General features: G+C 36.4%; 1 protein-coding gene across 1 annotated transcript; it reads left to right on the top strand.

Annotated features, from left to right (window-relative positions):
• Positions 1–4: 4 nt before the first annotated feature.
• LOC113511054 (protein LTV1 homolog) lies at positions 5–14159 on the top strand. The gene is made up of 11 exons (XM_026894630.3): positions 5–131; positions 214–372; positions 1201–1320; positions 2259–2409; positions 3608–3721; positions 4655–4761; positions 5610–5750; positions 6296–6453; positions 6812–6959; positions 12522–12712; positions 13902–14159. The coding sequence occupies exons 1-11, from the start codon at positions 129–131 to the stop codon at positions 14077–14079; spliced, it is 1470 nt and encodes a 489-aa protein (XP_026750431.2). The 5' UTR covers positions 5–128; the 3' UTR covers positions 14080–14159.
• The last annotated feature ends 477 nt before the right edge of the window (positions 14160–14636 follow it).

The raw sequence follows: 14636 nt of genomic DNA, 5'->3' as shown, positions 1-14636 counted from the left end.
ATTGTTTCAGATTCTTTTGACATTTCGCCATATCCACAACAACACATGTGTAGTGATTGTTAAAATTTGTTTATTTCCTTTCAATAATATTAATATTACATTTTCAGCGATAGAGAAATTAAATCAAAATGGTAAATAATAACTAAGAAGCTACTATATTCTATTAAATTATTAATATTTTTTTATTTATTTATGTTTATAACCTAATTTCAGCCTAAAACTAAGAAGAAATTTATAGACAAAAAGAAAGCTGTTACATTTAACTTAGTGCACAGATCGCAAAGGGATCCTCTAGCAGCTGATGAAACCGCACCACAGCGAGTTCTTGTGCCCGTGAACGCCAATGTACCGCCAAGAAAAGAGAAAGAACCAGTGAGTGTCTTAATATTGTGAATAATTTTTTTAAACCTTTCCAAGTATACTAACAAAATATATATAAGGATACATGGTCTTAAAAAATCCTATATTCTCATATAAAAATAATTCCATAAAGTATCCTAAATTAAAATTAAAAAAGTAGTTGTCATTGGACAGTATATGATTTAAATTAATTCTATATCATAAATATTACATGCACTTATAGAACTTTTTAGAATATTTTGAAATATTGTAATTATAAAGATTAAATTGTTACATATTTTGTTTGGATGTTTTCCCAGTTTTAATACATGATTGAGCATTTTGGATGTTTTGTATATAAATGCAGACATAGACTATAACTTCCATTTTTATATTACCTACTATGTAGATCAACTTATACTTATAACATAGAACAATTTTATTACAAAATAGACAAAGGAAAGTTTGGTCAGATTGATTTTTGCTACTCACATCAGCTTATTTATTCATAAACAATGTTACATTGTATTGAGTATGATTGGTTGACAATCTCAGTTTTCCTCTAATGTTTACTTTTTTTTTTTTTTATTTTCCACTATCTCATAAGATGAACCTCAACTTTTAAATAAATTTTGAATTAAATAATAATAGACAGAGCACACTATCTAAATTATTAATCATTTTTTTTTTGTTGTTAAGGGATGAATTAAAAAAAAATATTTAAATGAATTAAAAAAAAACTCTTTCACAAATAATAATATAATATATCCTATAGAAATATTAAATTATCAAAGCAATTTGGGGCAGGTTGCTAAATGTTAAATAAACTTTTAATTGTATTATTTAATAAAATCTGTATAGGAATTGACTCCAGAACAGCGCCGAGAGGAGCAGATAAAATATGGCATCTACTTTGATGATGATTACAACTACCTACAACATCTCAAAGACACCAGTGAGGTCACAATGGTCATGCAACCAGTAAGTTTATTAAGACTCTAAAACATATTTTGAAATTAAACTTAGAGTAGTATTAAAAAAATTCAATTGTTTTAATATTACAATTGCCTCTGACTACCCCGTTAGGGATAAAGTTGTGATGATATTTATTTATTTAATTTCTACTTGTAATATTTATTTTTTTTATATTCCGTACATTTAATTTAAAAGTAACTAAATATTTAAATGCCTCCTTGGAAGCAAAATGTATAGAGGTAGTATTTATCACTTCTATATGAATATACCAGAGGGAGACTTTGTACAAAAGTCGATTGCTTGGGTACCTCTGTCCCATTCGTGTTTCAACCGTAAATCAGTTCTGTTTGCATGACTGTGTTTCGGATTGAAGGGTGGGATATGGCATGAATTTACTAGGTACGGAGGAATAACACCTAAATCCTCAAGAATGGCAATGCATGAGGGGTATCATGGACGAAACAGTATACTCTGTTATGTCCACGGTACTGCTCATGTCTATAGGCGACGGTTACCACTTTCCATCAGGTGGGGCGTCAGCTTATTTGCTATTCTAAGTTGTTTAAAAAAAATTACCCACATTCTTACAAAATAAATTCATTTCATTAATTTTTTTTTTAATGGAATGCTTGGATTATTGTTTCATTATCATCCTGCCTGCACTATGAGTGTATGCTAGCAAGGTACCAGTATTTATATATATTAACTTGTCATGCAAAATTTGCTAAAAACTAACAATGTTTTCCAAAGGGATTGTTTGGAGGCACAGTATACATTGCTTGTATTGGGCCTGCCAGTCCCCATCACTAATAATCCCTTCTCTTAAGTTATGAAAGAAGATTTTATATTTACCACCCATTTTAAATGCAATGATTCTATGACGACATTCTATTCATTTTTAAAGAGCTGAAATACTATTTGGTTATATGTAATTTTTTTTCCAGAAAACATCACATAAAAGGAAAGAAAAATCTTCCAACGAAGGCAGTGAAGATGTTGAAAAATCCATAACAGATAATATAAAACTACCTAGTTCAGTGTTCGCATCAGAAGTTGAGGAAGATGTTGGATTATTAAACAAAGCTGCAACACAAGGTACAGTTTCATTTTCAACCGACTTCTAAAAGAAATAGGGTCTCGATTTGCTTGTAGTTTTTTAAGTTTGTTACCTTATACCTTCATCAGTAAACCTAGTGAACCATCTACAAATTGGTCCCATAGAAGTTTTCTCAAAATCAGTTCAATAGTTTTTAGATAAAATTAACTGGTTTTGTCACAATTGAAATCAGTTTTTTTTTTATTTTAGTGGGACAAATTTTTTTATTCATACATGTACATTTCAAAAGTAAAGAATGAAGTACACCACTACTCTATAATGTTCATCTTGATCGAAACACACACCACTTTTTAAGTTAGACTTACAGGAACACTACATTGAAAACTGCATCCTATATGGTGCAGGAATTTTGGCATGATACAGGAACGAACATACAGACAAAAAATATTGTTTAGTATCTATAAGTTTTATTATACTTATTACTGAAAAATAAATAAATGGATAACAGATTGATCCTCATAGCCCTTTCAGACCTGAACGATACGGGCGTGAGTTGTAACTTTAAAAAGTTCTAAAACCGCGCGCAATTCATTTTTACACACGAAGCTGAAATAACATGATAGTGAGATTCTAAACCAGCCAATAAGATATCATTTTAGCGGTTAGGTGGTGCAGTAGTCTCGCGCGTGCCAGCAAGATGGCTTGGCTCCAAAACACGAAAATATATTTAATCTGAAAGAAAAATCTTGGGTCTGAAAGGGATAGCCAATTTACTTTTTTCCTATTGGTACAAATTACTTAGCAATTCAAAAACTTTGTGGTTAATTGAGTAAACTTGACATTGACAACTTGACATCATTTTCTTAGCAAATTTAACTAGTTTATACATGTAACTCAACTTATACAGTATCTTGAAAGTTTCAAAGAACTATGTTAATTAATAGAGGTTGATTTTTAGACTTCGTCGACACCCAAAATCAGTTTTTCTTTATGTCGACCTCTGGGGAACCGAATTCAACCCTAAAGGATCGATATCAACCATTCACGGAATCCCTGTTTAGATTTTAAACAATTTAGTGATAAGAAAGTTCCAAACTACAAATAAATTTTGAATGTTGTCTGGATGCATGGGTTTCAATTATGGGGTTCAACTAATGTGTGTTCGATTGAAGTCACTTTTTGTTTTGCAAAATATTCTTGTGCATATTGTGCTAATATTAATTTATCGGATTACAGGATTGTGCCTGGACCTCGATCCAGAGGTGGTGGCCGCACTCGACGAAGACTTCGACTTCGATGATCCTGATAACCAACTTGAGGATAACTTCATTGAGTTGGCTATGGCTGAAGGTATACTATCTATCCATCTATTCTCCCGTATGGGGTGGGCAGAGAATACTAAAGGCACCTTTTCATATAACAATCTGCTTTCATAACTTCATATACTCATGCCAGTAATAAACACTTATGTAACACACAATTTAAAAAAATATATTCTTAAAAATATAAATATATATAAATAACAAATATACTTACAATATATAAAATATACTGTTTTATACATAAAAATGAGTATAATATATATGTACTTATTGCTCTGATAAAGTGTAAAAGTGAGCAAAAACATTTTTTTTTTTAAAGACAGTTTAGTTGGTAAACTCCTAATGGTATAGGAAGCGCGTTTCCAAAGCCGTAAAGAATGTAGGTTAAAGGAATTAAAGGTATGTTATTAAATATAAATAATTATGATTCCATTCCAAGTGTTGCCTGCAACAAGATAGTAAGTCAGTGGGGCCAAGAGGCTCAGGACCATTCCCATTTTTGGCGACTATATTTGACGTATAGCACAATAGCATAAGATTTTACTGTCTTATTACAACTATATGAGTTCATTGACTCTATATATAATGAAGATAACTGACACCTTCATAGTTCTGTTCTCCTAGTAATAATAAGAAATCAACTACTGAAAATAATACACTTTAATCTTCTTTTTTTTTTTTAAAGAAATACATTTAGAATAATTATTTGGTTTAGAACATTTAGATTACTTATTTACACCTGAGTGGTAACGCATGGGGGGGGGGGGGTATCATGTATCATGGGCGAAACAGTATACCCTGTTATGTCCATGGTACTGCCCATGTCTATAGCCGACGGTTACCACTTTCCATCAGGTGGGCCGTCAGCTTGTTTGCCATTCTAAAGTGTATAAAAAAAATAGATAAAAAAATCATACTTTTTTCCGTTATTCGAAACCACTTATGTTTGTTATACGTACAGGTTCCGATGATGAAGAGGATGAAGACGGCGACAGCATGTCAGGCGATAATCACTCCGACAAGGCGTTCGCCTCGGATCTAGACTCCGAGGATGATAGTGATTCACAGGTAACAGTTATATCGGCGAGATTGTTAGTTATGCAATATAGCCTATCAGGTAGGAGGGAAGGGATTGTTAGTAATGGGGAGGATAGTTCCCGTTGCTATCAATATACTCTATGAGGTCGACCTCCACGCGGTTCTCTTTGGAAACCATCGTGTCTTATTTATCGTTGAATTTGTCATGATGGGCTAACTGACCTGCCTTTTCATCTTCACCAGTCATCCCTCACTGGTGCCCCGCCAGTGTAAACCGATAGCATAGGCGGCGTTATCATTCCATTATCATCCATTAAAAAAAACCCTATCAGGTTGAACTCCACATGGTTCCCCTTGACAACCAACGTGGTTAATTCTTTGTTGAATTCATCAGGATGAACTAACTGAACTGCTTCCATCCCTCACTGGTGCCCCGCCAACGTATACCATTAGCCCAGATGGGGTTACCATTCCATTATCACCCATTAAAAAATATATCTTTGGTGTGGGGCCAGATTAAATTTTGAATGTGTCACAATTTCTTTTTCTCAACAAAATATAGTGTAAGATGTGACGTGACACCTACGGGAAACGAAGGGATGACCCATTCTATGCCGAAACCACATGTCATATTATAAATACAAACAATATACATGAAAAGATTACACTGAGAAAACAACGGCTATGAGAGATAGCTTTACCGATAAGGCCTATCGGTAAAAGCTGTCTCTTATAGAGCTTTAAACTAAATATTCTGAAACTTATTTGCTACAGAAATCAAAATTGCATATTATTTGTTTATATTTTAATCTTAAGTCTCCCAAGAGGTTCTCAATTCTCAGCTATCAGCCGTAATTATTTAAACTGTGTTTTTTCAGGGCGGGGGACGTGGTCTGATGCCTGTATGGGACGAGCATGCTAAAGAGGAAACAAAGTCCCGCTTCTCACAATACTCCATGTCATCCAGCGTGATCCGACGCAACCAAGGTCTGACGCTGTTGGACGATCGATTTGAAAAGGTCAGCTTATTTATATTGCAACTAGGAAGCTGCCCTCGTTAAGTAGCTTATCCCACAACCTTAGTGTTCGCGAGAGAACACTTCTGAAACAGCACTGTAGAGCTGAAGTGGCAAACAAGCATACAGCCCACCAGATGATACGCAGTTACCGTAACCAGAGAGAGACTTTGTACAAAAGTCGATTGCTTGGGTACCTCTGTACCATTCGTGTTTCAACCGTGAAGCAGTTGTGTTTGCATGGCTGTGTTTCTGTTTGAAGGATGGGATAAAGCGTGAATTTACTGGGTACAGAGGAATAACACCTGAGTCCTCAGGAATGGCAATGCATGGGGGTATCATGGGCGAAACAGTATAAATGTTATGTCTATAGGCGACAGTTACTACTTTCCACAAGGTGGGCCGTCAGCTTGTTTGCCATTCTAAGTTGTATAAAAAAAACATATATACATATCTATCACGCCTGTCCCCCATTAGGGTAGGCAGAAACAATGGAGCGATAAATTTCTAAGTTACATTTAAATATCACCAGTTTTTACGTCATACAGATGTACGCTGACTATGATGATACGGAACTTGGCGCGCTGGACCTAGAAGAGATTGAAGGGTTCATGCCCGAGTCGCATGACATGCTGCTGAGGGCCGCTGAGGAATTTGAGGAGTCCAGGAGACGATACCAGCTGGACAAGGAGAAAGAGATTGCCAGGTTCGTGTATTTTTGTTTGTGTAGTAATCAAAATGCGCTCGTGTTTTAATTTTGATTTATTTATAAATTTTGAAATCTACAGATCACAGTATTATATAACTGTTTATGTTCTCTGGATATTTTTTTAATGTTTGAAAATGGAATGGTAACCATGCTTACGCTGTCAGTATACGCTGGCGAGGAACCAATGATAGATAAAGATGAAGGCAGTTCAGTCGGTCCATCGTGAAGAATTCGACAACAATTAACCACAATGATTTTTTGGGGGAACTGCATGGAGGTCGACCTAAGAGGGTATATTGCTAGCAATATACCCTCTTACCAAAATTGTAAAAATCAAATTATTTGTATTTTTTAGAATGAAACGCTTGCAAGAGATAGAAGAAGAGTCCGAGGAGGACCTGGTGACCATGGAAGTGGAACCGGCAGAAAAATGGGACTGTGAGACCATACTGTCCACATACTCCAACTTGTACAACCATCCTAAACTTATTGAAGAGCCCAAGGTAAAACTGCATTTTGAGTTCTGTCTATTCTACCTGCTTAGTTTGTAAGATAGAAGAAAAAGGGATTATGTATAATTGGATTTAATGTTTCCATTAGTAGTAATGTAATGTAAATTGGACTCTTTTCCACACTGAGTCTCTCATTTGGGCCGTTGTGCATATGAGTCGTGGCTAGTACAGCCAGCCTAGCTCCGCCCTGAAGTACAGAAGCTTCCTGAGATCTACACAGGCCTTATGGAGCGACCTCACCGTTCCGAGAATTTCTAAACGTAGATGGGCCACAGCTTTATATTCCAGGATTATGTGAACAGCCGTTTCTTTGGCGTCAAAACAGCCTTAACATAGAGGGCTGTCTATGGCTCCTATTGTGTATAAATGTTTCTTTAATGGGCAATGGCCTATTATTGTCCCTATCATTGTTCAAAAGGTTTTTTCTATCTAGATATACAGTGGACCCCCGGTAATCCGGCAAACATTATGCAGGGCAGTGTCGGACTATCGAATTTGTCGGATTATAGACCACTGCCTAAGACCCCTATAGTCCGGATTTTTTTACGAAAGAGTACCTTGTAATCCGACAAATTACATATCTAATGACGAGAGTCTATACTATATTATACGTACATATGTATGTACTTTGAAGTACAAATCAGACTTAATTTATGTAAGTCGAATTTAGTAAATTAAATAACAATTGAGAGCTTACGTTTTATTATAAAATTAAGCATAAATGCACATACATATCTACCAAAATAATCAAGAATTATTAATCAAAATCATGTAGTGAATACTATATCAAATTATGAAGCTTTGAAATACATATTCATCAATTTTTTTTTGTTTAAGGTTGTTATAACGCGAGATCAGAGCTTTGTCCCTCAGTCTTCTCAAAAGTAAAAGTTCGTTGTAGGATGTACCATTCTCTTCAGCCCATTGTAAACCTAGCTCAAAAGCGTTAACTGCGTCTTGATCTGTGACTTGTGGAGCAGTTGCAATCACGTCGTCGTTATCTTCCTGATCGTTTGTTGTATTATTAGAAACCTCTTTTATAATATCTTTGTCAGACATTTCAAGAAAAACATTTTCTTCTTTATCCATTCCACGGTACCAGACTTCCAAATCTTCCGGACTTATCTGTGTTTCAGTAGAGACTTGTTCTATAACTTCCGAAGTTACACTGATTTGTGGATCGTTGCTAGGAGTGGTGATTATATCTGGCCATAACTTTTTCCAAGACGATTTAATAGTTGATGACGGTAACGCACTCCACGACTGACTAAGAGCAAAAACCAAGTCTTTCATATTAAATTCTTTTAAAGTTTTTTCTATTGGTTGGTCTTTTGATACGGCTCTCAAAAGTAGGTTTTTTTTATAGTCTTGCTTAACAAACTGAATGATGTTCTGGTCCATTGGTTGAATCAGTGCAGTGCAATTTGGCGGAAGAAACATCGCAGTGATGCATTTATCCTCAGTTGTCAGTTCTTCTTCAGACGGATGACCGGGAGCGTTATCAAGAAGCAACAACGCTTTTTGAGGAAAATTATGATCTTTTAACCATTTTCTAACTTCAGGTACGAAGCATTCATCAAACCACTTTTTGAAAAGGTCTTTTGTCATCCATGCACTTTTTTGTCCGTAATAGTGTACAGGTAAATCAATGTTTTTGAATGCCCTTGGTTTATTAGATTTCCCAATGACCACCATCTTAAGCGCGTGTGTACCTGCAGCATTAGCACATGGTAGTATGGTTACACGCTCTTTACTCACTTTTCGTCCAGGTACGTCTTTTTCGTTACAAGAAACGAAAGTTTTGTTAGGCATCACACGCCAAAAAAGCCCTGATTCGTCTGCATTATACACCTGTGACGGGTCAAGATTAAAATCGTTCACCTTTTGCAAAAATCTTAATTTAAAGGGCTCTATGCAGGTGGCATCGTTAGAAAGTTTCTCTCCTGTAATAGTCATTAAACGTATGCCATGACGACTTTTAAAACGTTCTAGCCATCCTTTGCTGGCCATAAAATCATCTTTTTTTGTTATTTCCTTATAAAAAAACTTAGCTTTCATCGCCAACATGGGTCCCGAAATTGGTGCATGCCTGTTTCTTTCCTGAAGAAACCACATGTACAAAGCTTCTTCCACTTCTGGATGTTCAGCTTTCTTGAGTGTCTGTCTCTTGCCTGGCCCGCAGTCAGTAGTTGACACGAACTTCTTAATCTTCTCGTGGTTTTTTTTAATGTCATAAATTGTAGATCGGCCTACGCCGTATTCACTTGCTAAACTACTGAAAGTTTCATTGCGATTTAAGCGATCTAAAATATCACATTTTTCTTTAATTGTCAACGTTTTGTGCTTTCGCTTCTGGGTTTGTGACGACATTACTAGGTACTACATATACTTAATACACAATGAATAAATAGTAAACAATGAACGTACGCTAGGCCGTATCGCTATCACTAGTAGTCAAATTCAAACTAAGTAAAACAATGCATATGCGTCGAGCACAATAGCGGTGGCGCGTACGAGTTGTGACCTGTTCAAACTTGCGTGATCTATATTAGCAAAGATTGTCAAACATAATTCTGTCATGTCGGATTACAGGGGGCGCCGGATTAGACAGGGGCCGGATTATCGGGGGTCCACTGTAATAAACGTTTTGATAGTCGTTATTTCAACGTTGGCACGGCCAATTTCACTAGTAGTACTTAATATATCCTGTCAGGTTGACCTCTATGTGGTCCTCCCTGGAAACCATCGCATCTAATTTCAGATGAATTCATCACAATGGGCTTACTGACCTGCCTATCATCACCCTCTGGTGCTCTGCAAGAGTGAGGTTCTCTAGTCTTATGAAATCAAGCAACAACACAAGGGGGGGAAAGGGATTGTTAATAATGAAGACTAAGAATCCCATTGCTAGTAATTTATCCAACTAGGTCGATCTCCTCGCGGTTCCCCCAGGAAACTATTATATTCTTTATTGCACTTGTAAGTTACATATAAAATAATCCATTTATAAATGTTGTGAGCAAGGGTGGACTTATCTCTGACAGAGATCTCTTCCAGTCAACCCAGTACAGTAAGAAAGCATTTCGTTAGCGGACAGCTGAAGTGCTACAACTATTAATACATAAACAAATATACAGTTAAATAAAATATTAAAATATATAATAAAATATTACATAAATACATACACTATAAATATATACAATACCTACCTACTTATATAGTATATGTTAAAATAAATTAATATACTACATACATTAGAAATTTCGTTTAATGATTTTAAGATTTGAGAGTTCAATTAGAAAAATACAAAAAAAAAAAAATATATTACTCAAGGGAAAGAAAATGTGATTTTAACCTCTTCTTGAAAGAGGTAATAGAGGGACTCTCTTGTATGTGGGAAGGGAGTTTGTTCCATAACTGGACAGCTCGATACGAGAAAGAGTTGCCCATAAAGCGTGTCCTACACACAGGAAGTTCAAGCATCCTGGATTGCAGTTGACAGGAGCGTTTAGGACGGACTGGTGGTGGTAATAATTTAAACCGGGAGCGGAGGTACGATGGAGAATTGGGGTTATTGAGTATGTTATAAAGGAAAGAAAGGATGTGCATATCACGTCGAAGTCGGATAGGGAGCCACTTTAACTGGTTGCGAAAGGCAGACACGTGATCGTATTTACGAAGACCAAAGATGAACCTAATAGCTAGGTTTTGTAAACGTTCCAGCTTGTTTAGAAGCTCCTCAGTCACATCCAAAAAACAGACGTCGGCATAGTCAAGTATTGGGAGTAGTAGAGATTGTGCGAGCATAATTTTTGTGTTTACCGGGAGAAAGTATTGGAGTCGCTTGAGAGAGTGAAATGAAAAGTACATGCGTTTACTGAGTTCATTTATATGACATGCCCAAGACAAAGTGCCGTCCATTATGAGACCAAGGTTCTTAACTTTCTCGGCATAAGCCACTGGAACTCCATCATAATAAAGTGCCGGTATCTCGGACCAATTCAACTTGCATCTCATCCTGCTGCTGCCAATAATGATGGCTTGTGATTTAATAGGATTTATGAGAAGTCCAAATGTATCAGCCCACGATTGTATTGCACATAAATCAGTATTTAAGGCAGCAATGGCATCAGACAATCCAGGCAATGCGAAGTGTCTGTAGAGTTGTAGATCATCCGCATACAGATGGTAGGGAGAATTAATATAACGAGAGATATTGTTTATAAAAATTGAAAAAAGTAAAGGAGAAAGCACGCCACCTTGAGGTACACCGGCAGTGAGCGAAGACCAATCCGATGAAGCATCATTGGCTCTTACACACTGCCGGCGACCGAAAAGATAGGAAGAAAACCATTCAATAGCAGAAGAGGATACGTTTATTGCTCGGAGCACGGCAAGCAAAATGTCAAAATCTACTGAGTTAAAGGCACTAGTAAAGTCAAGAAGAACAATAGCTGTGAGATTGGTGTCCTCCATGGCTCGCCGAATGTCCTCAGTGATATTAAGTAGTGCTCCAGTAGTGCTATGGGAAGGACGGAAACCTGATTGGAAAGGGCATAACAGGTGATTGACCGTGAGATACTGATGTAATTGATTGTGAACTACTGATTCAAGGACCTTAGAGAGAATGGGGAGAATGGATATGGGGCGGAATTGGGAGAAGCTGGTCGGATTCGGAGTTTTGGGAATTGGAATAATAAAAGCCTTTTTCCACTGTATTGGGAAAACATTGCATTTCAGCGAGTAATTTATAATGTGTGTAATTACGGGCAATATCTCATCCAACACAACACAGAATAGGTCGGGCTGTCTCCTTCTTGAGACCCAATCTATGACAGGTTTCTATAGCTTCGGAATTCACACCACTCAACTTCATGCGATCTGATAAGAGTGTTAAAAGCTTATTACGGGTATTCTCATCATCCTCCTCCTTGATTCCATGGAAGAGCAAGACTTTCCTACGTGAATGAGTCTCCAATCTATCCAAGCCCAACAAAAGTAGTTCAACCTGCGACTTGATCATTCCCAATGACTTCCATATAAAACCTTTAAATGATGCGTAATCTGCAGCTAAAGTTTTCACTGTAGTTCCCGAAGAAACTGATCCTGGCTGCTGGCACCCTTTCTCATACTCCTCCATCCTACCCTTGAACATAGAGGCCAGATCGTTAATGCTCTTCATAAGCTGCTCTGCTGTAGTATCCATGGTGACGTAAGTTTTGTGAAAGTTTGTGAAAAAGTGTGTTATGAGCCAACCAAGTGCAGATTAGTTTAATTTTAACACATGTATATTTTTTCTATTTTATTTAACAAAATTTTGGGAGCACGTAAAATTTACAACCACTTCTTACTGCGCCTACCCGCCTATCATGTTTAATTCCTGATGAATTTATCATGATGGGCTAACTGGCCTTTTTCATTCTCATCTATCACTCTTCACTGGTGCTCCGCCAGCGTATCCCGTTAGCGCAGGCGGAGTTACCATACTATTTTCACCCATCAAAAAAACCAACAACACGTTGCAAAGTATCACATTTGCTTTTTTTATTTCAGAAACCGAAAAAGATTCAAATCAGTGCCAAATCGGGACTGCCCAAAGACACTCTAGGCAAAGACAACAAGCTGACTGTCAAATCATTAGCCAAATTCAACGCTATAAACGCAAACGACAGCGAGCAATCTGATGACGAGGGGAGAACGCACGCGGAGTCAGTGCTGTCGACTTTGAGTGTACTTTCTATTCGGTAAGGCAAAATGAACTCCAAAGCACCTGTCTCTATGTCTAAAATTAAATATTTCAATTTGATATTACAACAAAATAATTGTTCTAAGTTCTAAAACTAATTTAAATTCGTTCACACAGATCGGTTCGTAAAGAAAAACAGATTTTGCGTTTAAAAATAGTTTTAAAATGATTGGAATAAAATTTATTTTTACATCTCACTTATTTCCTTATATAAGAATGCCGATATAAAAGTAAAATTAAAAATAAACCTTATTTCAATGATCTATAATTCTATTTAAAACGCTCTGAGCTCTCCGAGTCGATCCTGTATGAATGCACACTAAGAACTGGTATTGTATCTGGCAGAGAAAGCTGCATTAAGCTCGCCATTTATACAAATTTTTAAAATAATAAATTAAATAATTATACTCAATCTTTGTTAGAATTGCGTCAGTATTTGATGTTTTTGATTCGTCAGATATTTATATTGAATTCTCAGTGGTATAGGTAAATTTAGAAATAAATTTAGGGAATGAAGCCTCAGAATCGACCCTTATGAAACATTAACCTTTTAAATTTCTAAAGAATTTCATGTTTTAAGCTACTTTTTAGTAGCTTTAATTGTAATTAATGTCCAACTTAGTTTACTTTGTAATGATAGGAAGGCATTAGTAATGGCAACACAATTTTATACTTCTGCGGACACAATATTTCATTGAAATTTTAATAAAATGTTTTACACACACTTTGCCATTAATGAATCATTAAAATCGAAATAAATACAGATTCCCAAATATAAGATTATGCTACTAGTGTAGTATATTATGTGGTTATGCATTCTAGTTGTGAAGCTGTCACATAATATACACACACACAAAAATGAATTATTAGTTTTAATTCTTCTTTATATGGGTATATTTCTTAATCCCAGAGGAAACTACTCAATAAATAACGGTTTAACCACTTAAGCATCTCGAACGAGACCCTCTCGCGCATCGAATGTGTTCCGATTTGCGCTATCCCGAGTACATCTTGCCACTTATAAATATTATGTTTATATTTTTATCTGGAGCGATACCTTTTCGCCCGTTTGTATTTCATAGAGCTTAGTGTATATTTATTGTATGTTCGTTCGAATTTAGTGCGTGCGCCAGTTGACCTCATTTTACAGAAAAACCCTCGCATTAAATGGTGTTAATCTTTTTCAGACCTAAAGATGAAACAGTAGAGGAGAAAAAAGAAAGGAAACGTCTCCTAAAAGAGTACAGAAAGGAGAGACGAATAGAGAAGAAGGCGAACAAAGAGGCATTCAAAGAGGAGAAGAAGCGGCAAGAGAAGATAATGATGAACAATAGAAATAATATTCAGGGAAATAAGATATGCTGAGAAGCTAAATATTTGTTTTCTTTTAAACATTGTACATAGTTATACATAAATATACATATATAAACCCTATGGATACTAAATTCGCTTTTTTTTTGTCTCTACAATATATTAATAATATGTGTGTGGTCCCAGCATAGAATAGGCCACCCCTTCTTTTCGGTGGGTGTCGTAAGAGGCGACTAAAGGAGGGTGAGGAGTGGGCAGCAGCGTACCTCTTAAAACATCTCCAAAGCCTAACTGCGATTATCAACCTACCTGCCTAACTATAGGTTAGGCCTGTTTTTTTATGCAACTTAGATTGGCAAACAAGCTGACGGCCCACCTGATGGAAAAGTGATAACAGTGGCCTATAGACATGAGCATTACTATGGACATAACAGAGTATACTGTTTCGCCCATGAAACCCCCCATGCGTTGCCATTCCTGAGGACTCGGGTGTTATTCCTCTGTACCCAGTAAATTCACTGCCATATCCCACCCTTCAAACCGAAACACAGCCATGCAAACACAACTGCTACACGGTAGAAACAAAAAGGCGACATAGGTGTTCTGTGCGT

The sequence above is a fragment of the Galleria mellonella genome, unplaced genomic scaffold (genome assembly GCF_026898425.1).
Source record: "Galleria mellonella isolate WM207_F2 unplaced genomic scaffold, CSIRO_AGI_GalMel_v1 utg1053, whole genome shotgun sequence".
Taxonomy (NCBI): domain Eukaryota; kingdom Metazoa; phylum Arthropoda; class Insecta; order Lepidoptera; family Pyralidae; genus Galleria; species Galleria mellonella.
Note: the sequence above shows the minus strand (reverse complement) of the source record. Positions and strands in the feature narration are given on the sequence as shown.